General features: G+C 35.7%; 3 protein-coding genes across 4 annotated transcripts; 2 read left to right on the top strand and 1 right to left on the bottom strand.

The window, feature by feature from the left end:
- The first annotated feature begins 512 nt into the window (after positions 1–512).
- On the top strand, positions 513–4163 carry LOC142621942 (ninja-family protein AFP3-like). Of its 2 annotated transcripts, none has more exons than XM_075795324.1 (2): positions 513–1563; positions 3572–4163. In XM_075795324.1, exons 1-2 carry the CDS (start codon positions 900–902, stop codon positions 3985–3987), a joined length of 1080 nt encoding a protein of 359 aa, XP_075651439.1. In that variant the 5' UTR covers positions 513–899; the 3' UTR covers positions 3988–4163. The 2 variants fall into 2 exon arrangements, with proteins under 2 accessions (XP_075651439.1, XP_075651440.1); XM_075795325.1 differs by having other exon boundaries at positions 544–1563; positions 3575–4163.
- Positions 4164–5557: 1394 nt separating this feature from the next.
- Positions 5558–9545, bottom strand: LOC142615794 (LRR receptor-like serine/threonine-protein kinase RPK2). Its single transcript, XM_075788630.1, has one exon. It carries the CDS (start codon positions 9287–9289, stop codon positions 5858–5860), a length of 3432 nt encoding a protein of 1143 aa, XP_075644745.1. The 5' UTR covers positions 9290–9545; the 3' UTR covers positions 5558–5857.
- Positions 9546–15288: 5743 nt separating this feature from the next.
- Positions 15289–16152, top strand: LOC142631309 (uncharacterized). Its single transcript, XM_075805456.1, has 2 exons — positions 15289–15353; positions 15432–16152. Exons 1-2 carry the CDS (start codon positions 15289–15291, stop codon positions 16150–16152), a joined length of 786 nt encoding a protein of 261 aa, XP_075661571.1.
- Positions 16153–23567: the final 7415 nt, after the last annotated feature.

Genomic DNA, 23567 nt, shown 5'->3' on the forward strand with positions numbered 1-23567 from the left:
AAGATATAAATAGGAAAACAAAACCAAATATGTTAGGGGTGGTAAAAATAAAAATTAACGAAAACAACCCTAAAACAAAAGTAAACTTTAGTCATCAAATTTCAGAGAGAGAAAGAGAGAGTAACGTTACAATTGCGATTTACGAGGTGGAAGATAATATATCTAGGACACGTGGTAGTTAGTTGGAGTTCCTGATTCATAGGACGACACGTGGGACGTATACAATGAGAAAAAACCTAATCCATCAGTGTCTTCTTGTCTTTCAGGCTTTTCGAAGAATAACCAAACAGGTGTCGATGTTTGTTTTGTTTTTTTGTTTTTGATAAAGCTCTTTGTCCTTCCACATCGAGATCCGTTTCTCTTACCCACGTGGCACTCTCTTCCTCTTCATGACCTCCACGTGTCACCTACTTACCCACTTCCAACATTCTCAAACTCCCCCAGGGCTCTTTTCGTCATTTCACTCCTGACCCTTCCTGCTCTTTGATTACTGTTATTATTATATTTATAGCTGAGAAAAATATAATTTCAGTTCCATTTTATCAAAAATGATATATTTTCTCTCTGATTGTTAATTGTTTTGCTTTGCCTCCTTCTCTCTCTCTCTCTCTCTCGTGTCTCTCTGTGTCTGTGTCTGTTTTCCGGGGAAAAGTTTTTTTGCCGGGAAAGTTGCAGAGGAAAAAAATGTGGTATTTCTCTTTCTGGGTCTTAAAGAAACAATGTTGGAATTGATTTTTCAAAAGAAAAAAAAAATGGAGCTTATGAGCTATTCTCAACGAAGTCCAGATAAAATTCTGCTTTGTTATCAAGTTTTCTCATTTGGGTGTTCCTAAAAATTGATCAAAGTTTGCTTCTTGTAGTGTTTTGTTTGTGTATTTTTTTTTTTTTTCTCATTTTGAATGGCGCAAGCTGAGAATATTGGAAGCAGAGAAATAAGCCGACGAATTCCCATGCAAATGAGGAATTTCCCGAGAGATCTGTTGCCGAGAATTATGGCTGGGAATCATTTTCATGAGAAAATGGAAGTGGAAGAGGGAAGCGAAGAAGATAAGGAGGAGATAGAGCTAAGTCTTGGGCTTTCACTGAATGGTCGGTTTGGGGTGGACCCTGAAAGAGCAAAGAAGCTTATGAGGTCGTCTTCGATACCAGACTTTGTGAAGGAAGAAAAAGAGACAACGTGTGTGGTACCTATGGCTTGTGCACCAACACCTTTGATAAGGACTTGTTCTTTGCCAACAGAGACAGAGGAGCAGTGGAGGAAGAGGAAGGAGTTGCAGAGTCTGAGAAGATTGGAAGCGAAGAGGAAAAGGTCGGAGAAGCAAAGGAATTGGAAGGATAAGAGGGTGGACAATACTAATAATAATAATAATAATAGTAATGATCAGAAAGAGAAAGAGCAGTGTGTGAAGGTTTTGAATGAGTTTTCTTGGGGTTGTGGAAAGGGAAATGGCTTGGAGGCGTTTTTACAACAACCAATACCCTTATCACAAGGCTCAATTGGTTCCCAAGGGAGTGCCTCTTCTGAGATTTCTGAATCTGAAAGCCAACCATCTCAACCTCAAGGTAATTCCATTGCAATATCATGAATTTTATTTTTCAATTTAACTGTTTTTGCTTACGTTATTGAACATCTTGTGCTTACTGCGTAATCATATGTTTGGCAAGCAAGAAAATTTGGATACTTGTGGCATATTTGGTGGTTGCATCTGTTTATTCTATTCACTGTCTGTCCTCATTAAAAAAGGAAAAAAAAAAAAAAAAAGAAAGAAAAGAAAGTGGAATGATCAAGATTGATACAATGGATGTGTTTTATATTGTTTAGTTGGCTTGCATTATACAGTTTGTGAATGACTGGCTGGCTGGCGGGCTGGCTGTTGACTCGTATTAATTTGAAGGTGGCCGAGATCCAAAAAGACTTTACTGTAATTTTAGAATGATTTTTCTATGCAATGGAGACCTTTTATTTGCCTAAACCGTTTGAAAAGAATGAGAGTTTTGATTCTTTTTGAGTTGAGTAGGATTGGAATTCTATATTGTTTTGATAATTTCATTTGGGGATCTTTTGGTATTTTTTTTTATTGCCTTGTTAAATAAGCAAATGTATTGCTGTGTTTTGTTAAAATGTTTGCTCTTCTTGACTATGTTATCACGAAATTGATTTTAATTGCAAATGAATTTTTTTGAGAAACAATTGCAAATGAATTTTGTCGTATAAGGTATCCTAGACCACATTTGACGCATAATACCAGTATTATTCACACGCTATACTGTTTAGCCAAACCTGCATTAAGTAACATCTGGGTATTAATTACATATTTGATAGCATAAATGTCCAGTTGCTACTTCCTAATTTGCATCTGTTGAAGAACAAGAACGGAAGATAAATCATAAAAAGCTAAATTATGGGATAGTAATAATTGTTTCTACATACTTTGGGTTTTACTCTTGAAGGGAATCAATGTTCAGAATCCTAGTCATACCCCTCTCTCACAGGGCACCCCTAGTCATTCCACCATAGGAAAAAGAAAAAAAGAGAAGAAAAGAATTATATGGAGAAAGAAAAGTTCTGATGCACAGAACTAGATTTACATTGAGCATCATTCTGTAAGTGATTTGGAACTAGGAAATTATATGATGATATTTACTCCCCTGGGTGACGAATTAAGTGGCTACTGAATCTGGAAAGATGAGATGTGCTTGGACCATGTATATTAAATTATCAATTATGAGATTTCTAGCACAGGCAACCAGTTATGCGGCACATTTTTTCCTGTGTCAGTGTGTCTTGTACTGCTCCAATTGAGTTACCCATAAACTGTAACTAATAGGGAAATTCAACTGAAGCTGGGATTGAACTCGGAACTTTGACCCTTGCTTATGAGGGAGAAGATTCCATTTGGTCCAAAGCAAGTGGGGAGTTCACACAGTTTCCTAGCCAAATGAACTTGAGTTTCTCATGAAAATTTGATTTTCAGTACAACAGATGATGCCCAAGTGAGAAACAATTGTTTGAATAGATTGCTCACTTATATTTATTTGTTAATTGCATCTTTTTAATTGTGTTACTTAGGAAGCCACAGAAAACCTGGTTAACTCACTTGCTTCATTACTCTTGAAAACCTGATAGAGCAATCTCTTTTTTAATAAAAAAAAAATATATGTATCATTTCTGTACTAATTCTATGTCATAACTTTCTACTGCTCCGCATGCAAGCAGATATTATCTGACCACCCTAATGACATCCCAAGCTAAACCAGAAATTTCTTCCTAAAGCTAAAATTGAGGGCTGCATCAGATGTGGCTTTTGGTTTTGAATGGTCAATATTTTAATTTTTCACATTGGATGCACTGTTAATGACTGTGTCCAACTATCAGGCATTTCATCCTTCCAATCAGTATTGTATATAGGCTTATCTGAGTTTTTTGTCAGTAATCTCATGAAATGTTGGTAGAACCATTATAATCATATTCTGCAGATGTTCACTATGGTTTACCACAGTCTGCATTCATGAGCTATTATTGGATAATTTGATCAATCCACTCATGCTTTACTTGTTTCGGGTTATGCAGCAGGAATGAACAAGTGCATAGAAGTGAGAAGTCCCACCAGTGTTCACTCAACCGAAAGTGACCAGAAACCACCACTCAACAATGGAACGACAATCGCCAAAAAATCAAGCAGGTGTGCTGCAGCTCTGATGGAAAATCAATCTAAAAAACCTACGGATGCTGACAAGGGAGTAGCTAAGGAGATTGTGAGAAATGTGTTGGAAGATATGCCTTGTGTGTCTACCAAAGGTGATGGCCCCAATGGAAAAAGGATAGAAGGTTTTCTTTACAGATATAGGAAAGGTGAGGAAGTGAGGATAGTGTGCGTTTGTCATGGCAGCTTTCTAACTCCCGCAGAGTTTGTCAAGCATGCTGGTGGTGGTGATGTCGCACACCCTCTAAAACATATAGTTGTTAACCCTACTCCCTTTTTGTAATGTTTATCCTGTATCCATGTGAGGAAGACTTCCAAAACGGTGGATTCATTTTCTCTTTCATGTTTTTTAGTTTTCAATTTTCTTGTCTTTCAATGGAGTGGCACTCGTATTGTATTCAGTCAGTACATGAAGCCTCCCGTTCAAAAGGTTAAAATGGATATAGAGCATTTAAAGTCCTTTCTTTTAGTTTGTAATTTCATTGCATGTCTATCCTATGCATAAACTAGAGGATGTAGCCTGTAACAGTTCGGTCTTGCAACTTTATATTAGCAGATTAAAAAGACTGGAAGTACTGTTGCTAATGAATCACCCGAAGTGAATTGACATATATAGGAAAATTTATAAAAATAATGGTATCCATATTTTCTTCTTATATTGAAGTTGGAAAAACAAATTCTATTTCTTTCCTCTCCTATATATTACAAAGAATCAAATTATCATTATATTCATTCACTCATGGGAAGGGTTTATAACTTCTGAATCCATAACTGTTTTCGAAAAATAGGATTTAGCTCATGATCGTCCACTTTTAATTTTAAAAAATTCTCTGAATTTGAAAGTGATAACTTGGTAAGTTTCTTTACTGCTCAACCAACTCAAGAATGTACAGGAAAATCCTCCTAGCAAAGCCAGGGAAAATAGTTGTTAAAGTGCGGGTGCAAGGGCATATGGGCCCCTGAATAAATTAGGAGATACCCTTATTTGTTGCTTTATAATTAATTAATTAATAATTAAAATCACTAATGCAAAGAGTTTAGGCATCTTTTATCCCCTTCATAGCTCGAATCCCTTCACAGCTTCATTTTCTATTTATCCACCATCAAAACTCGGGCGTTGCCAGCTGCCTACGAATTTGGACCTCATTTTCTTTCGGTTTCCAGGGAAAACTAAAAATGGGAGCTAAGTATTCTTCCGAGATCATTCAGTCTTGTCCCATTGTCTCCATTCTCCATATGATTCCAAGGCAATAGCCCAAGGCTGGTTCTGTGTCTAACAATGCCGATTAGAAGAAAGAGGAGGTATACCAGGAATCCTGAAACATATATTTTGAAAGATCAGGAAACTCGTTATCTAGATTTAATGATGCATATGGATGTTCAACAAATTTTATTGACAAAGATCTAAGATCATTTCACATATTCAGCGCTTTCTTGACAATCTTGATTTCTTGGAGGTCAGTTGCTTGTCATCTTTGATTACTCAATTCATCCAGGTGGTATCTACACGTGGCACTAAGACTTTCTTTTTTCTTTATCTTCAATGTTCTTTTCACTGTCAAGTTGAAACTCCAATGATGAACATGATTGCTGGTGGAGCAGCTGCTCATCCATTTGTGATCCATCACAATGACCTGAACATGAAGCTGTTCATGCGCATTGCGCCGGAGCTCTATCTCAAGGAGCTTGTTGTTGGACTCGACTGTTTATTAGATTGGAAAACAATTCAGAAATGGGTATACGTTTCTGATTTGGAAGCAAAAACGCCACGAATCATTCGAGGATATACCAATATGGATCAATTGTTGCATTAGCCAAAAATAGGAAAGAATTATATTAAGTAATTAGCTAAGTTTCCCAGCAATATTTCTTCTATTCTATGGTTTTATTGAACAACAAATAAACCTGAAGTACAAGTATACAACGTGGAAAACAATATCTGCACTCTTCTGCAGATTCATCAGGAAGCCCCCCAATCAGGGAAGTAACTTGAAAAAATGGGGGCAAAACTATATTACAATTTACAAGTGGATTAACTACAATTTAGAACTCAAGCTAAGGGCATGAAGACCACCACGTGCACAAGCACAAATTACAATGGGGCTTACCTTCTACAAATTGCTATGTTAATAATCGAAAGTCTCACCAGGCACCTAACACGATGGGGGTTGAAGTTGCTTAAGCCGTCGTACAACTTGCTTCATTGTCGGCCTCGTAGAGAGAGAGTCGACCGTACACACAACTGCCAAGTGTAAAACTTCTACTAAATCATCATGGGGACCTGCATCCCATAACCCTGCAGTAAAGAACTCCTTTGCGCGGCCCTGACGCAGGAGCATACATGCCCAAGCAACAATGTTGAAGCCATTCCCATATGAAGAGAATGAGGGATCTAGAGCTTTCTTGTCGGAGAGTAACTCAAGAAGCACCACACCATAACTATACACATCAGCCTTATCGGAAACACGGCAAGTCATTGCATATTCTGGAGCAACATAACCAAAAGTTCCAGCCACACCAGTGGTAGCATGGGTTTCTGAAGTTCCCAATAGCCTGGCCAATCCAAAGTCAGAGAGATAAGCATTGAAATCATCATCCAACAGAATATTGCTGGGCTTGACATCACGGTGGAGCACTCGTGGTACACACTGATCATGTAAGTAGGCAAGCGCACGGGCTATATCCAGTGCAATCTTGTGAAGTATCCTCCAATCCACTGCCCTTGTGGACCTTTCCTGGATAAACTTTTCCAAATTACCACCCGGCAAATAATTATAGATAAGGAACATCTCTGTTTCACTGGCATGGTAACCTATCAAAGTGACAAGATTTGGATGGCGGAGCCTTCCAAGAGTTTTAATTTCTGCACGGAACTGTTCAATGCCTTGGAACCTCCCAACTGCAAGCCGTTTTATAGCCACTAGGACTCCAGGGGAGATCTCTGCCTTGTAGGTTGCCCCAAAACCTCCATTCCCAATGCAGTTGCTTGCATTGAAATTTGCTGTAGCCCGTACAACACCTTCAAAGGTCAATGGAACCCCAATGTCTGTAAAAGGAATTACTTCCTTTCTGATAGACCCAGTAACTTTGGACTTTGGGTTCCACTTTCGGGTATAGAAGAACAGGATGATCAGAGCAAAAAGAACTGAAACAATGGCTGAGGCAGATGTTATGGATGCTATCTCAATTGAATTGAAACCAGGACTCCCACTTCCTTGGTTTGTATCTCCCGATGGTGGAGAAGCAGTATAAGATTGTGGATTGCCATCACTTCCTTGCAGATCTGCAGATGGCACAGCCAAATTATACATACGGCAAGGCCGCAGATATGGATTACCGATAGCACTACTGCACTTCATTGAGTTATTATTTGATGGCAATGAACCAGACAAATTATTGAAGGAAACATTGAATGCTGAGAGCATGGTTACTTTGGCCAAATCAGAGGGGATCTGCCCAGAGAGATTATTGTTGTTAAGCAGCAGAACAGTCAGCCGTTTCAAGTTTACAAGATCATTCGGAATTTCCCCAGTGAGTGAGTTTGAAGAAAGGTCCAGCTCTTCCAAAGATTGCAACTGCCCCAAGCTGGAAGGAACGGAGCCAGTGAGGTTATTACCAGCCAAAGAGAGATACTTCAGGTCCCTCATCAGACCAAGACTAGTTCGAATTTGACCTTGCAACAGGTTCCAACTGAAATTAAGGGCAACAATTGACACCAACTCTCCGAAACTCTGGGGAATGGGTCCAGTAATCTGATTTACAGATGCATCCAAAACTTTAAGAGATTTGCACGCAGTACCAATTTGAGCTGGAATTGAACCAGATATCTTGTTGTTGCTAACATTGACAATCAGTGCATCCAATCCTTCACACTTCTCAAACAAGTTGGTAGGAAATGGTCCAGCAAGCTTGTTTTCTCCAGCAAGAAATGAGTAAACAGTCTGCTTTCCTAGTCTTTCAGGTGCAATTGGCATATACTGGATAGTGCCAGTAAAGTTATTGAGTCCAAAATTGTGATATATTGCAAGACCACTTTCTTCTCCAAGTGACTGAGAAGGAGTTCCAACTAGAGCTTTAGAAGTAAAAAATGATACATACAGAGTGGATAGGTCATTGCCAGGTTTGGAAGGACTTCCATTTGAGGAAGGAACGGGAGGACAAGTGCTGTTATAAAATTTGGGGATCATACCTGACAAGGCATTCCCACTGACATCAAATACAGTCATACAAGGAACTGGAAGACCCTCAAAAAGCTCCCCGGTAAGCCTGTTTGAGCTTATGTCAAGAAATTGCAGCTTCTTGCAGCGGCTGAGCCCATCAGGAACTTCCCCAGTGAAATAGTTCTGAGCCAGATTGATCATCTCTAAGTTCTCACAGGCACCCCAGCTGGTTGGGAACCTGCCCTCAAGAGTTGCCCTTGGTGCCCATAATACTCTCAGCTTAGGAAGCATTATGATTTCCACAGGAATCGTACCTTGGAAATAATTAAAATCATCATTTGATGAACTCAGTTGGTCCATCAAAGAGTCCTCTTTTGTGTTATTAACTAGCGGAAGTGGATCAAACAGATTTGATAGTACAAGGACAGACAATTGAGAACAATTGCCAAGCCCAGAAGGTATCGAACCACTCAAACTATTCCTCGAAACATCCAATACTTGAAGCTTCTGAAGCCGGCCCAGTTCAGCCGGAAGAACCTCTTCCAAAATATTCGAATACAACAAAAGCGACTGCAACTGACCACAACTCCCCAAACTCCTTGGAATCCCACCAACCAAGAAATTACCCGAAAAGTCCACATGCTCAAGCTTCCCACAATTCTCCCCAATCTTACTAGGAATGTCCCCGCTAAGCCGATTAAAAGACAGATACACCTCTCTCAACCCGCCAACAAACCCCGGAATGGTCCCGTTCACATGATTTCCCGCTAAATTTAAGATCTCTAACCTGACACAACTCGAAAGCGAGCTGGGTATCTCCCCAACAATCCTATTAAACCCAAGATTCAAAACCCGCAAATTCCTCAACCCGTAGAACTGGACCGGAATTGACCCATTTACCGAATTTCCCTCTAGATCAAGAACCTCAAGCTTTTCCATACCCCAAATATCAGCAGGAATTTCACCATGAAAACCATTAAAGGGCAGTGACAAAATCCTAAGCTCAGTAAGCCGAGAAATCACAGGCAAAAGTTTCCCAACCAATTTTCCACTACTAGTCCAACAGTCCCTCCTAGTCCCAAACCCATAAAGCGGAAATTGATCAAAGTTGGAACAAGAATTACCTTTGTGCTCATTCCCTGTAATGTTCAGTGAAACCACGCGGGAATTATGGTCGCAGGAGACACCCAACCACGTGCAGTAATCATCAGAGTCCCAAGTAGAGAGCAAAGCTGATGGGTCAGAGACCGAGTTCTTCAACTGGAGGAGCACCGATTTGTCTGAATCGGCCAAGACGAAACCTTTTTGAGAAAGAGAGAAAGCCCATAAGAGAAACAGTAACTTCAGTAGAACAAGTATTGGAGACATGGGGTTGTGAAAAAAGTGCCATTTGATCACTGAAGAGGCAAACGAAGAGGAACCCATTTCAGAACACCCAAAAGGGTATCCAAAAACACTCTCAGTTGAACCCACCCTATACCTTCACTTGCACAGCAAAGATTAGGGTTTTTTTTTTTTTTTTTTTCCTTTTCTTCTGTGAAAACCCTAACCCTAATTTTTGGTTCTTTGGAGAGAGAAAGTGAGAGACAGAGACAGAGACGAAGACAGTGAAGAGAGAGAAGATTCAACTCTGTTCTTTTGAGAAAACGCGTTTTTCTTCCTTTCCCCCTTTTTTTTTCCTTTTTTTCTTTTTTGTTTTTGTTTTTGTTTTTTTTTGGCTTAGTTCTTGTTCTTCGTCTTCTTTGGCTTTTTTTTTGGGTTTTGGATTTTTTTTTCAAATAAAAAAATTAGGGCTTTTGTCGGTTTTGGGTGGGTGATGTGGGACCAGTGGACATACCCGGGGTCCGGAGTAGAAATGGGGTCCACTGCCGGTCAATAAATGCATCAGCCACGTCAACTTTGGGGTTCTGCTGAGCCTTGTTGGTGCTTATTGGTTAGGCTTTTCTAATTTTCTTTTAAGCAATGCTGCGTAAGGAACAGAGAGAGGTTGATAGTTGGTACTGATAAAATCTTTAATGGTTGAATAAAATATATGAAAATTAATTTTTGTTTATATTAAAAATTTATTAGTGTCTTGATTTAATGATATAGAATCATCATCAAAAACGAATGACATAAGTTAAATTTAAAAAAAAAAAAGAAAAGATCCTCGCATCAAAAAATAAAAAATTGTCAAAGAATTTCACGCATAACTAATATGGCATATTGTTAATGGTAAATAATAAAAAAATGATGTCAAAAATGGAACTAAATAAAAATTAATAACATTACTTAGAGTCTATAACATTACTTATATAGGAATACATTGCAATTTTTATAGCATGCAGTAGAAATTGAGATATTATATTTTATTGGTTTTCATTTTAAGTCATTATTGATATTATTTTATCATCTATTAATATTATTTTATTATCTATCATTTCCATATTATAAAAAAACTTATCTATCAATAATAACTTGCCAAGTAACTCTATATACATAATGATTTTTATAATATAATAACTTCCCAAGTAATTCTATGGACATAATGATTTTTATAATAATTGAGTTGATAAGTTATATATGAGCCCACCATTGCATTTTTTTTTTTGTGTGGAGAAAAACATATATTTTAACCTATGAATAATGCTACAGATACAATAATTTCACAATAAAACTTAAATTACAAGTTGTTATTAGTTCTTATCTAAACTTACTAATAATATCATTTTTTTTACCTATAATTAACAACTAGCCATCTAAATCTTATTATAAAGTTATTGTAAAAATATTTTGGTCATAGTTTTATTCCTTTATCTACTACGCAATATAGCAATTATGTAATTTTTTGTGCAAACTTGCATCTCCACTCTTAAGAAATATTTTGTCAAAGCTGTTGCTTTTTATTTTATATTAAATATTCCCTTTTCATTAAAATTTTTTTTTTGGGGGGCATGGTCGTTAGGCTTTTAATGAGGTTAAAAAGATTCCTTAAAGTAGCAACACGTGGAAACAGATAAAGGAGCCCACGTGGGATGTTATTCCAGAAGGTGAAAGAGGGCCCACTGACCTTTTGGTAGCGTAGGTCCAGGATTCATGAGGTCCAGATAGGCTAAAGGGCCCTATAATAAGCCCAGTGGAATTTTTAGCTGCCCTTCTAGATTAGAGTGTGATTGATGGGAGCGTTTGCATTATTAATCGAAGGGTTGAGTTAATGGACACAGTATCTGTTAACAACACAATCTTTGGCTGTTTATCAATTTTTAGTACAGTTTTAGGCAATTTTTTTTAATTTTTTTGGCTAATTTTTTACCAACTTTTTTTAAAATTGAGATTTAAAAAAGGAAAATCTTAACAAGTACGATAAAGTACTTGTTAACATTTCCTTTAAACTAGATGTTCAAAAAAAGAAAAAGAATAAAGAAAATTTTCGTTTATTTATATACATTTAAAGGTAGATATAAGAAAGAGGGAATGTGAAGTTCAAACTGCGGATATGAGGCACTCTAAAAAATTGTGATTATAATTGGGTTATCACTTAACATTCAAAAGAAATCATGACTTAAAATGCATAAAAAAATATGCATAACGATTAATTATGAAGTAAAGCAATTTTCAGAAACAGTGGATATTGATCAATGTCATTGTGAATAACTAAATCGTATACTTATTCATTCAACCAACACAACTACTTGGAATTAAGTTTTGTTCAATTAAAAAAAAAAAAAGACTCACATTTTGTTATCAAATTGAGCATTTGAGTTCAAATTCAATTGTCAATAGTTTTGTAACTAAATTGGTACATCCTTAAACATAAAGTGTTATTGCGGAATTAGCACAACATATTGTAAACTAAAAAAAAAAAAAAAAGTTTGAATCCAACTTACGTCAAAAATCAATTGATATTTTAGCGTAACGATAAGAGTAATTGTTATTTTAACAAAAAAAAAAAAGAGTAATCATAAAGGTTATAAATACAAATCCTATCATATCTTTAATTAAATAAGAATTAAAAAAAAAAAACTCATATTTTGGTCCGACCCAAATCCATTCCTATGAATAAAACGAAATATGGACGAATGGACTAGGAGTCTATGACAAGTTATTTCTTTAATCATACAAAAATGATCATAATTCATAGTGGCATGTTACTATATATATATATATATATATATATATATATAATAGTTGCTTTTTCCTTTTTGGATTACTATAATAGTTACAAGCAAAATAAACATGCACCTTTTCATTGGCTGACATAAAACACACTTTATTGTAAAGTAAATGGTCATAGATTACAAGCATCTACATGGGGTGCTTTGTTCCAATTGTCATGTATTAAGTTCACCATTACGAAAAAGCCAAAACTCCCACTGTTACAGATTTTCATAACTCATATCTATAATCTTGAGGTTTATATTATTAAAAAAATAAATGACGTAGAGTGACATCATCTAACTTAATGTGGCTAAGTAATTTTCCTTAGCTTATCCAAAAAAACAAAAAAGAAATTATTTTATGATTATTTTTTTTTATTTAATGATGACTAGTAGGTGGATAAATTTTCTAGGCAAGTTTCTTAATTTGGTTTTTTCCCCCATTGACACCTCTATTTTATATAAATAAATAAAGTATTTAAAAAGATACGAGCATTAATCTTCCAAATTATTATTATTATTATTATTTTAAGAACGAGGACTACTTTTTGTATAAAAAATCAGTCGGGATCAGCAAATAATTATTTAATGAAGAGAGAATGATAATATATGCATCTTTTGTTGCCAAGGTTTATGTTGGTCTTTTTAAGAAAAGAGTTTGGCTTACTTTCAATATTTTTTTAACTGGAATATTATTTTGTTTTAACGAGAAAATACCACATTACTCACTAACTAAATAAAATGTAAAAATTAAAATTCACTACCATTTGGTATTGTGTATTTAAAATAAAAAGAGGTCTCTAATTAAAAAAGTATTAGAGGTAAGCCAAACTCTAAGAAATATAAGAGAAAGCTACAAGTGAGCATATATATTAATATGAAATAGGAACTTGAAATATACGTAGGAATTTGTTTGGCTTGAGCTTATAAATTTAGATTTTAACTTTTATATACAATTTTTAAAAATCTCACATTTTCTCACTTCAACAAAAAGTTAGATAAACTATCTTAAAATATAGTAATTTTCTCACTACTAAAGCTATCCTAGGCCAAGAAATCAGAAAGCAATAGGCTTTTTAATTAAGGGTAAAGCTCCCTTGGGCTTGTTTCTTTAAAGAAAAGAGAGGAGAAAAGATTGGTTTGTTTAGAGCGAATGAATCTAAAAGCTGTGCATGTTTTGAGTGATGAGATTTAAAGGTTTTTTTTTCTTCTACTATAGTTGTTGAGTCTTTTTAGTTTGTTTTGTTATGCTTGTGAGTTGTGACTAGGCTAGCTTGTTCTTTGCCTTACAACATTAGTTTCTTCCCCTTTTAATAGTAGCGGATAGGCTCGTTCCCTCCATAGAGAGAGCACACTTTCCCAACTTTGTTTGAATTGCCTACGACAGAGTGAGCTTCCAATTGGTTTTAAGGCAAAAGCTTTATCGATGAGATTGGAAATTAAGGGTGGGAAAATAGCTGATAGCACTAACTTTAAAGGGAACAAAAAATCTAGCAACATAATAATTTGTACAATTTTTGCTATAATTATTCATGTGTTTGATTTTAATTAGTTGAGAAAAAGTTGCGAGTTCATAAAAAAAAGTTGTGGTAAAAATTGTGATTTTGTTTTCGAAAATAGAAAAACTCTAATTTTTTTTTTCTATTCAACATATTTGAACAAGAGTAATGTCCCTTGCACATTCACATAGACACCGTTGCACAAGCACAAAAATAACTTAAAAATCTTGATTTAAGAATGTGTATTTACTATTTACTATTTAGTGAAGGTGTAACAAAATTTCCCCACCTGAACAAAGTCACGGTATATGTTAGGACTTAGAAGTAGGTTGACTCAGGTGAGGACAAAGAGAGTTGTTGAGGTCAATTAATGCTAATGGTGGACAGCTCTTTTGGATGATGGGCTTGAGCAGAAAGTATAAGAACATGACATGCATTTAGTCCTTTTTAGAAGTTTCGTGGATATTTTGAGTATTTGGGTTAAATTTTAGTTATTTTGGTAATTTTAATAGTATTTTGTAGTGAATTTCAGTTAGTTCAACTGGTAAAGTTTTTATTAGTTGTATAATAGATTTGAAATTTCATTATTGCCTATACCAAAAATTGATTGGTGTTTTAGTCTAATAATAAATAGCTATTATCAAAAGCGGACGCCATAGGATGGTACTTTCAAAATTTTTTTTTGATATTTTTAGTAATTTTTGAGTAATGATAATTGGGTTTAATTGGGTCAATACTTATTTGGAAAAAATTAATAATTGAGTGAGTTTTGGTGGATTTTGCAACCCTATACTATTTAGAGGTCAGTTTGGGTCTAATTGACTTGCTTTGCTAAGTCCACTATCTTGGACCAAATTTGTGGCCTGGGGTCTTGAACCCTAAAGACTAAATTGGTCATGAACAACATACAATCTATCACCGTTTGACTTCTATAAGAAGATATTTTAATCTTTTGTTTTATTTGATTGAATTTAAATATTTTCAATGTTCATTCAGTTAATGTATTCTTAACTCAATTAACATTCTTATGCTAGTATCTAAATAACAGATGTCCAGACTTATAATTTTTTTTTAAAATTATTTATTTATTTATTTTTTGGATATAAGACTTATGGTCTTAATATGTGTAACATATGTGTGGGTTGGAATTAAAAATCAAATCGGTATATTTTGCACATTCCAGTGAACAAAACACCCCCTTAAGACGGGTCTTATCTGAACGTGGTGCATTTTGGATTGCCTGCTCGTTTGTTTTATTACCCAGCATATCTTTCTCTCTAATCATTGCATTTGGTTATAATTTGAAGGAAGTTAAGAAACTATCAGAGTTCAATAAGTATATTAACATATCAGTCAGCTGCCTCCTCTACTTCATTAGTACTATCACAACTCAGAAAATCATTATATGAACTTAAGTTAGGAAAAACTGTTATAAGCTAGGTGTTGGATAATTTATTTGACTTTATTTTAGTGATAGAATAAATCTTCCTATATAGATTAGTATTGTTATTTATTGGGGATTGAATCTCAGATCTCTTATTTTTTTAACAGTATTTGCTTAAAAAAACTTCTCTCTCCAAGGCTCTGAGCAGTCTCTGGAAAGTAGAAGCTCCTAACTTGCGTTCTTCATACGTAAGATCCTAACCCCTCAAACCAATCTCTGTTGATTAGTAGGGGATTTTTGCTTTCCATTTCCTTTTTCTTTTTCTTTTTATTTTTTTTCTTTTCCTTTGCTTTTCCTCATATTTTCTTCCTTTTTCTCCCATTTACAATCATTCACTTTCAAGATATGGATGCGACACTAGAGGAACTTTGGAAGAAGTTCACTCTTTCAGAGGAGGAAAAAGGTGTTCTGTCCGTTAATGCTTAGGATGTTGCACGATCAAAAGAACAAGCTTAGTTCAGTCTTTTATTCAAGTTACAAACTAACAGAGAATTTAATAAAGAGGCGTTCAAGTCCACCATCCAACAGTTATGGAGAGGCTCTCAACAGGTAACTATCAAAGATGTGAGAAACAATATTTTCACGGCAATCTTTGAAACTGAGGAACACATGAATGATATTTTAGATAGGAGTATGTGGTCTTTTGATAAGAGATTGGTTATGGTGAAGCGTTTCACTAATGATGCTAGCCTAGAAAATGTCTCAATTCAACGATCTCTCTTTTGGATTCGAGTCTTCAATATCCCAATTAAAAGTATGAATGCCACAGTTGGGCGTTATATTGCCAATGAAATTGGTGTTCCTCTTTTAGTTGATGCTCCTAAAAGTGGTCTAGCGTGGGGTCCCTTTCTTCGTATAAGGGTGGATATAGATATTACTAAGCCGTTAATGAGGGGAAAAATGTTACAGGTAGAGGGCATGGAGGAAGGGTGGGTTCATTTCAAATATAAGAGACTTCCCATTTATTGTTATTGGTGTGGAATTTTGGGACATGAAGAAAGGGAATGTAACAAAGCTAAGAGAGGTTGTATTACTGTAGAGGAAGATGACTTTCAATTTGGGCCTTGGTTACGGGTTGTGGGTACTAAGTCCAACCAAGGAAAAAACTCTTTCAATAAAACAAGATCTGGTGTGGTTGAGGAGGACATTGACCTGGAATCCGATGAGGAAGAAGGTGGCAGGCAGCTTTCTCATATTTCTTGCCGGTAGCAGGTCCCACCGCCGATCAGCAAACCAGCTGGCGAAATCATAGCAGCTAGTTCGATGGAGGCTTCTGCTGAAATTTAGGGTTGCCAGGTAACATCTCAAGCTTATCCTAATCTAAATTCAATCGATAGATTAGATTCCTACCCCATCTAACCCTGAAAAACCTAATTCCCTCTCATCTCCAATTCCAATAGGATAGATAAGCCAAACCAAAGCAACCCGGAGAGAAACCCATCCACCATGGACATCAATCCAAAAAATTTGATCCCTACTCCCATGGAAAACAATTCTCATCCACCTAATCCTGCAAAACTCACTTCCTTTTCTTCCTCAAACTCTACCCGAATTGAGAGGCCAAAACAGAGAAGCCTGGAGAGATCCCCACCCGTAACGAATACCAATTCCAAAATTCTTATCCCCAATCCCATGGAAAAAAACCCATCCACATATCCCTTAATTCATGTGAATCCTTATCCACTCAATTTGGGCGATGAAGCTATACTCCCTATATCAGATGAAAGCTCAGAGATATTGAAGGAGACGGAACTTGAAAAATTAAATGGGGAGTGTTTAGGTGATGATATTGAGATGGAATTATTCCCAGATAGATGTGAGGAGTTTTCGGGCCACATTAAAACCAGTCTTCGGTCATGGAAACGGCTACTAAGGAATCCAAATCCTATCCCATCTTTTGTTGATAGTGAGAAGCCTATGTTCCAAACCCATATTAAACGACCTAACTCAATTTTTTCCTCAACTAAACACCCGAGACCAAAAAAATTAGCAATTGAAAGTCTTGTTGGGGATACTCTCCCTCCATGTCATCCTCCATGAAAATACTTAGCCTTAACTGTCGTGGGCTTGGGATCCCAGGGGCAGTACAAGAGCTTCGTTGCTTGATACACAAAGAAGATCCCAAACTTCTTTTTCTTTCTAAAACTAAGCTAGACAAGGATGGTTTTAGGAGGTTGAAGAGAAAACTTGATTTTCAGCAAGGTTTTGGTGTACCTTGAGTTGGATTGGGAGGTGGTTTAGCTTTATTGTGGTGTGACAATGTGGAGATTGATGTTCAAACATCTTCTCCACACCACATTGATGCTCTAATAAACCAAAATGGCGTCGTTTGGCGTTTTACTGGGTTTTATGGACATCCTGAAACTTCAAAGAGAGGGGAGTCTTGGGAGTTAATGCGTCAGTTGCATGTATCACATTCTCTGCCTTGGCTTTTAATTGGAGATTTCAATGAAATTCTTCATAGTGATGAATATTGGGGTAGTGGTTCTCGACCATTCCATTAGATAGCAAAATTTACTAGAGTAGTAGATGATTGTTCATTAATTGACTTGGGTGCCTCCTAAGATCAAAACATTTATTTGGCGGGCATGTAATGACAGTTTACCAACTCGTACAAAGCTGTTTGAAAGGAAGGTGCTACATTCTTTTTCTTGTGTACTCTGTAATGAGGAAGCTGAAACTTGTGATCATCTCTTCTTGGAGTGTTCATTTGCTCAAGCCGTTTGGCTGCAATCCCCTTTATTGAATGATTACAGGCACTGCCCGAAGATGAAATTCATTGATGCAATAAATGCTGCCTTTAAGAAATTATTTGCTTTTGTTTTTGATACACTGTGCATAGCTTGTTGGATGATTTGGAAATGCAGAAATAGAGTTGTGTTTAATAATATTGCTCCTTCTTATAATGAGCAATGGACTCAGGCAGATTTGTACAGATTGGAGTTTATGAAAGTGCAACAGAAAAACTTGCAGGAAAGCATCAGGAAGGCAGTAAGGTGGAGTCCCCCTCAGTCTGATGGTATGTACAAACTCAATGTGGCTTTCTCTCAATCAAAAAAGTCTTCTTCAATTGGGATTGGATTTATTATCCGGAATTATGTTGGAGAAGTTTTGGCTGCTGTTTGTGATAAAAATGTGAAGGAGTTGAATCCATTGTGTACTGCTGCTTGTGTAGTGAGGAAAGCTTTATTGTTCTGTCAAAGTACTAGCTTTTCCCATGTGCAAGTGGAGTGTAATTTTGCAGAATTGGTGGACTTGCTTAACTCTGATTGTATATGTTCTCTAGAGGTGGCATGGATTTTGGAAGACATTGCTATTAATGAGGATAGTTTTAATTTTATTTCTTTTTCTAGTATTCCTTTACGATGTAATCGTGCTGCACTAGTTTTAGCTCATGCTATAAAAGAGAAAGAGGAGGTTATTGTTTGGTTAGAAGAATGCCCATCTTTTCTCCTCCCCATTGTACAAAGTGATATACATCAATAAAGCCTACTATTGTTTCTGCTATAAAAAAAAAGTATTGTTATTTATTTGTATTCAATATAATTCATATGTTTTATGATATGATTAGTTTTTATGTTTTAGGATTTGTTGATGAGGTTATCTCATCCTCCACTATTTATGTACTTTGAATGCATTAATGAGAATTAAGCAGAAAATTAAATAAAAATATATATTTCCTCTCTTAAGTTCAGGAGATTGGTCATCTCAAATTGACTACACTATAAGGAAAATTAAGCTGAAAATTAACCAAAAATATTTATTTTCTCTCTCAAGTTTATTAGATTGGTCATCTCAAATTGACTACACTATCTTTTATTTCTCAGTTCACAATAAGAACAAATTAAAAATACATTATGGTGATGACTTTAAAGTGTGAGAAATGGGCCTGTTGTTGTTTTCGATATTTAAACAACAATAAACGTATTTTTATAATATTTTTTTATTCACGCGTATTTCTACACTTAAACAACGTCACATCTCTTACCAAACAAGCCCTACAATAATGGTCATCAGTTTATTGTGTGTGTGTGTGTGTGTGTTTTTTTTTTTTTTCTTTTTTGGCTTAAAGTATAATTTATACTTTTAAAAAGTGAGATTTAAAAAAATTGCATAAAAAAAAACAATAAAAAAAGCTAAAAGTTAAACGAAAAAGCAAGTTACAAACAGCTGTTGACATCTTGCGTCTCGTTGCACCATGCAAGATGTCAAATTGGTTCATCAAAAGATGTGTATTACAATGGGGGTAACTACGTATGTTGATCAAATTTCATTCCAGACAAAGAAGCAAAACAATATCATGATACAAAGACAAAAGTATTGATCACAGATTGGTGCTACATGATAACCTGTCTCAGATGAAACATTTCCAGAAGACTAAAAGAAAAATATAAAAAAGAATGACAGAAGGTGACTTTATGAAGAGACATATCAGCCACAAATATTTCAAGTGATAATGAAATATTTGAGAGAAGTGATAATGAAATATTTGAGAGAGACATGTAAATGAATCTTCTCTTAGACAATCATAGTTCCTCTTTCCCCCCCATCACTTTAATTTCATCACTGAGAGGTGAAAACAATTGCTCTCACATACATAGGCGCAGAGAATGTTTAGGTACATGTTTGAATCACACTATGCACAATGATTTAAATCATGTCTAGTGGAGAGGAGGCCCATCTTGAGATCCAGAGCAAGTGTCTAGTTAGGTAGGGATTCTGAATGAAGTGGGATAGTCACATAGTGATCCTTATAGAACAACTATATAGAAAATTCTCTATCTACAACAACGTGGGAAACAAGAAAAGCGATGAAACCATTTGATCCTAGCAGGCTTTGAGGTCATTTGTGGTTTTAGAGGCTGCGATTTCTTTAGCAGCTGCTGATCGGGTTGCTGGATTTCCAATTCCAATATCCTGGGGCTATTTACTGCACTATCACCTGCATAACTGGAAAAAAAACTAATCTATCATTGCAAGCACATATTTGAATAACTGCAAACCAAGTCAAATCAGTCAACATATACTAACATTTGGAGTGTATTTAGGCATGTATAGTGGAAAAAAGAATATTTCAAATGTGAGAATGAAGAAATCAAATCAAAGAAGACACTAGAATAAGTGAATAACTTTTTTTTTCCTCTTCTTTTGGTGTGTGTTAAAGAATCTAGTTCTTGGCTAGACTCTAAAACCATATTTAATTGATTACAATGAAATGATATTGCATGCTTCCTAGGAACAGTAACTGCTAAGCCACGCAAGAAGTGAAATGCTTGAGAAACATTAGAGTTGGAGCACAATGATCACCTTAATTTCTTCCTAATGTATATAGTTCCTATTAAATTTGAGAGAACTTTCACATACGTACACATTGTATGTTAGAATTCACACATTCATGAATCTTTGTGTGTGTCACATTTAAACTTATATACCGAAGGGCATACATTTTTTGAAGTTGAGATAAGATTATTTCTATCTAAAAAGTATGAAATATATCTTACATAGGGAAATTGAAGGACCGGGTGCTGTTACTGCTCGCATCAGAATGGTAAGAGAGATTAAAAAAGTTTTGGAACCCCCCAGCAGGATTCACTCTATCCTTTCTATCATCTCCTGGAGACTCCTTCCTAACCACCTTTGTGGTTTCATTTGATGCTTTGGTTACTCCAGAGTCCTTTTCCACATTGGCACCCTTGCTTTTATCATGCTCTGATTCTGTAAAATGGGGAAAGGTAGCTGGAATAGGTATCAATTCATCTGTCCTTGTTAACTCTTGAGATCTATTGAACATAATAAAATGATCTCTTGAGAAGCTGTTATTTCCAATGTGAATACTAAATAATGATTCATTCGAAGCACTGCTCCATTCCATTGGTGTTGTAGGTTTACTAGCAAATATTGATGATGGAATTCGATTTGGATCGTAGCCTGCAGGCCGCCCCACCAATTGAATTGGAGGTAATTGTGCAGTTGATCCACTTTGCGTACTCCAAACAGAGGAAGATAAATTATCTGCTAATGATGTTGGTCCTTGTGTTTGAAGGTCAGGTTGTTTAGACTCAAGAGAGTCGCTATTAAGAACTTTCTCAATTGCACCCAGATCTTCTAAAGAGCCTGACCTGCTATGAGTTACAGGGTCAACTTCATTTGGAGGGACCTCAAAATGTACCCTTTGATTCATACTATTTTCACTCTTATAACTATGATCCACGACATCCATTTTTCAGTTAAAATCAAATCCTCCAAGCTCCAACGCTGACTTGCAATTGGTATTCGTACTGCACAACTAGAGGGGGAAAATAAATGAAGCAATTACAAATGTTAGACATAACAACCTAGTTGTGATAGCATAAGTGCCCAATGAAATTAGTGTAGTAATGAAGATCAAAACAAGCATTCTTTCACAAGTTAAACCATGCGCATAAATGCCACAACATGATGTCCCTAGATGACTGCAAGACAAAAAGAACTATGATGTGAATTTCAATAAACTTCAAGCTTGATGGCCTAGGTTTCTCACAAAATAAGTCAACTATTAACTTGGGCTTGTAAAACAAAGTTGCATCAGGGTAGAATTGTATACAGTGGTTTGCTCGAATGGACATCAAGTAGTTGACAATCTAATCCTATTTGGGATTTATTGTTTATGAGAAATCCAAATGTTAATAATGAGTTTTTTTTGGCAACCTGCCCAAAAAGAAAAGGAAGAAAGAGTTTTTGCAACCAAATAATTGGAAGTGCTGCATCTTGTTACATTCTTCTCAATTGGGTGCATCACAAAATTAAATAAAGGTTAATAATTTGAAGCTTCACATTATCTTGGATTTAAGGCAAATGGGTTTTGTGCATGCAAAAGCCTTGAACACCAAATAAAACACCATAATAATCAACATAAGTAAACAAAGCAAAGCATACCCGAATCTTCGACAACCCTGTCTAATTATTAGCCCTCAGCTTCTTCAGTCAGAACACCCCTTCAATCAACCACATAATCCAAAAAAACCAAGCTATTTTAAAAATCTCAATCAGCCACAGCACCACCCAAAAGACTCGTACAAATTTGGAAAAGGCATTGCCTTTAATGTATGAGTAAATTTGGAAAGAGCCTATTATGTGAAATGTAGAGAGGAAGTGTAAAAGAGAGAGAGGGTAGTTAGGACTTAAAAGTTAGGACTAGGAAGGAATTCGAAAATAAAGAGAGTGCAATGAACAGCAAACAAGAAACAACAAACAAGGAGCTTTTGGTTATTTTTGTTAGCTTATGAAAGGGAAACAAGGGAAGGCCAAGAGAGCAACTCGGGGTTTAGAAATTGTGGAACAAAGTAACAAACTCTTGTACTCATTGTAACTATTTCTAAGGATGATACACACAAATAGTACTAAATTACTAACACACACACACACACACTCTCTCTGGAATGAAGGAGTTCAGTTAGACAGTTCGATTGTTATTTGTTAGTTTTTTGGGGCTGGCCACTTTAGCATAAAAATGAAAAAACTAAAGAAGACCTCGTACATTAACGGATTCATAATATGTTTTAACTTGTTATAACTGGTATGACCTCCATACAGAACCAGAACCAGAATCTTCTTATGCAATGTATCAACAAATAAAAAACCTTCCTATGCAATTTGTTTTTTTGCCAACAAATTAATTGAGATGATTGGTGGGTTGATCATGTTGGCGTGAGCCTTAAGCTTACTATTTACCTATTAAAAAATCTACTAAGGATTACCATTTTTAGGGGCATGTATGATCGGGCTAGGTTCATTTTGGATTATTGTCTAATCTAACTTAATCTTATTGTGTTGAGAAATCTCCAAACCAACTTAACCTGTGGTACCTCTAAAAGCCAACCTAACCGTAGAGATTAAAGTGGGTTGAGTTGGGGCTATTGCCTAAAGAAATTGGGCATTCATTAATTTTCTTTGTTTGTTGATAATTTGATATTTACATTGGGGGAGGGCAGATTCCAATCTTGGATATCAATTGGAAAAACTAAAAAAAGCTAATTGAACTAGAGCTAAGTAGGGAATTGCGTAACCCGACGAGCTTTGGGCAGGTCAGGTAGGCGTTTGAGATTGGTTCGGTTGCTAGGCTCGAGACTGCTTCATCTTCGGGTCTCACTTGCGTAACTTGACCTACTCGATCTTAAAATCGATATTTTTTTTTTCCTTCTAAGTTTTTGCTCCTTTGGCGGGCTTCATAGGTTTTTTCTATTGAGTAAATAAATGTATCATTTTTACAAGGAATTTTCCCATAATGACCTTAACTAATATATATATATATATATATATATATATTTATTTATTTATTTATTTATTTTTTATTTTTTGAGAAACACAAACACACACGTGTACACACACACATATATTTATATAGGGGAAGGGGATGAGATAAGGGAATATACTCATATGCCAACAACAAAACTGCATGCGACAGTTAGTGACACGGAGTAAGTGATAAACTACTGCTTAATATCACACCTTACCGATGTGGCCTTGGCTAATATGCTCATACATTAAAAGTATGATATTATATTCTTAATATAGTGTTTTGAAACCAAAAAGGAAAAAAATTATATTATAAATTCCTTCTTAATATATAGGGTTTCATTTCATCA

This window comes from Castanea sativa, chromosome 1 (genome assembly GCF_040712315.1).
Source record: "Castanea sativa cultivar Marrone di Chiusa Pesio chromosome 1, ASM4071231v1".
NCBI lineage: Eukaryota > Viridiplantae > Streptophyta > Magnoliopsida > Fagales > Fagaceae > Castanea > Castanea sativa.

Coding starts and splice junctions, on each gene's coding strand:
- LOC142621942 (XM_075795324.1), top strand. CDS start 900: ATGGCGCAAGCTGAGAATATTGGAAGCAGAGAAATAAGCCGACGAATT. Junction 1,564..3,571: donor CCAACCATCTCAACCTCAAG/GTAATTCCATTG, acceptor CGGGTTATGCAG/CAGGAATGAACAAGTGCATA.
- LOC142615794 (XM_075788630.1), bottom strand. CDS start 9,289: ATGGGTTCCTCTTCGTTTGCCTCTTCAGTGATCAAATGGCACTTTTTT.
- LOC142631309 (XM_075805456.1), top strand. CDS start 15,289: ATGGATGCGACACTAGAGGAACTTTGGAAGAAGTTCACTCTTTCAGAG. Junction 15,354..15,431: donor GAGGAGGAAAAAGGTGTTCT/GTCCGTTAATGC, acceptor ACAAACTAACAG/AGAATTTAATAAAGAGGCGT.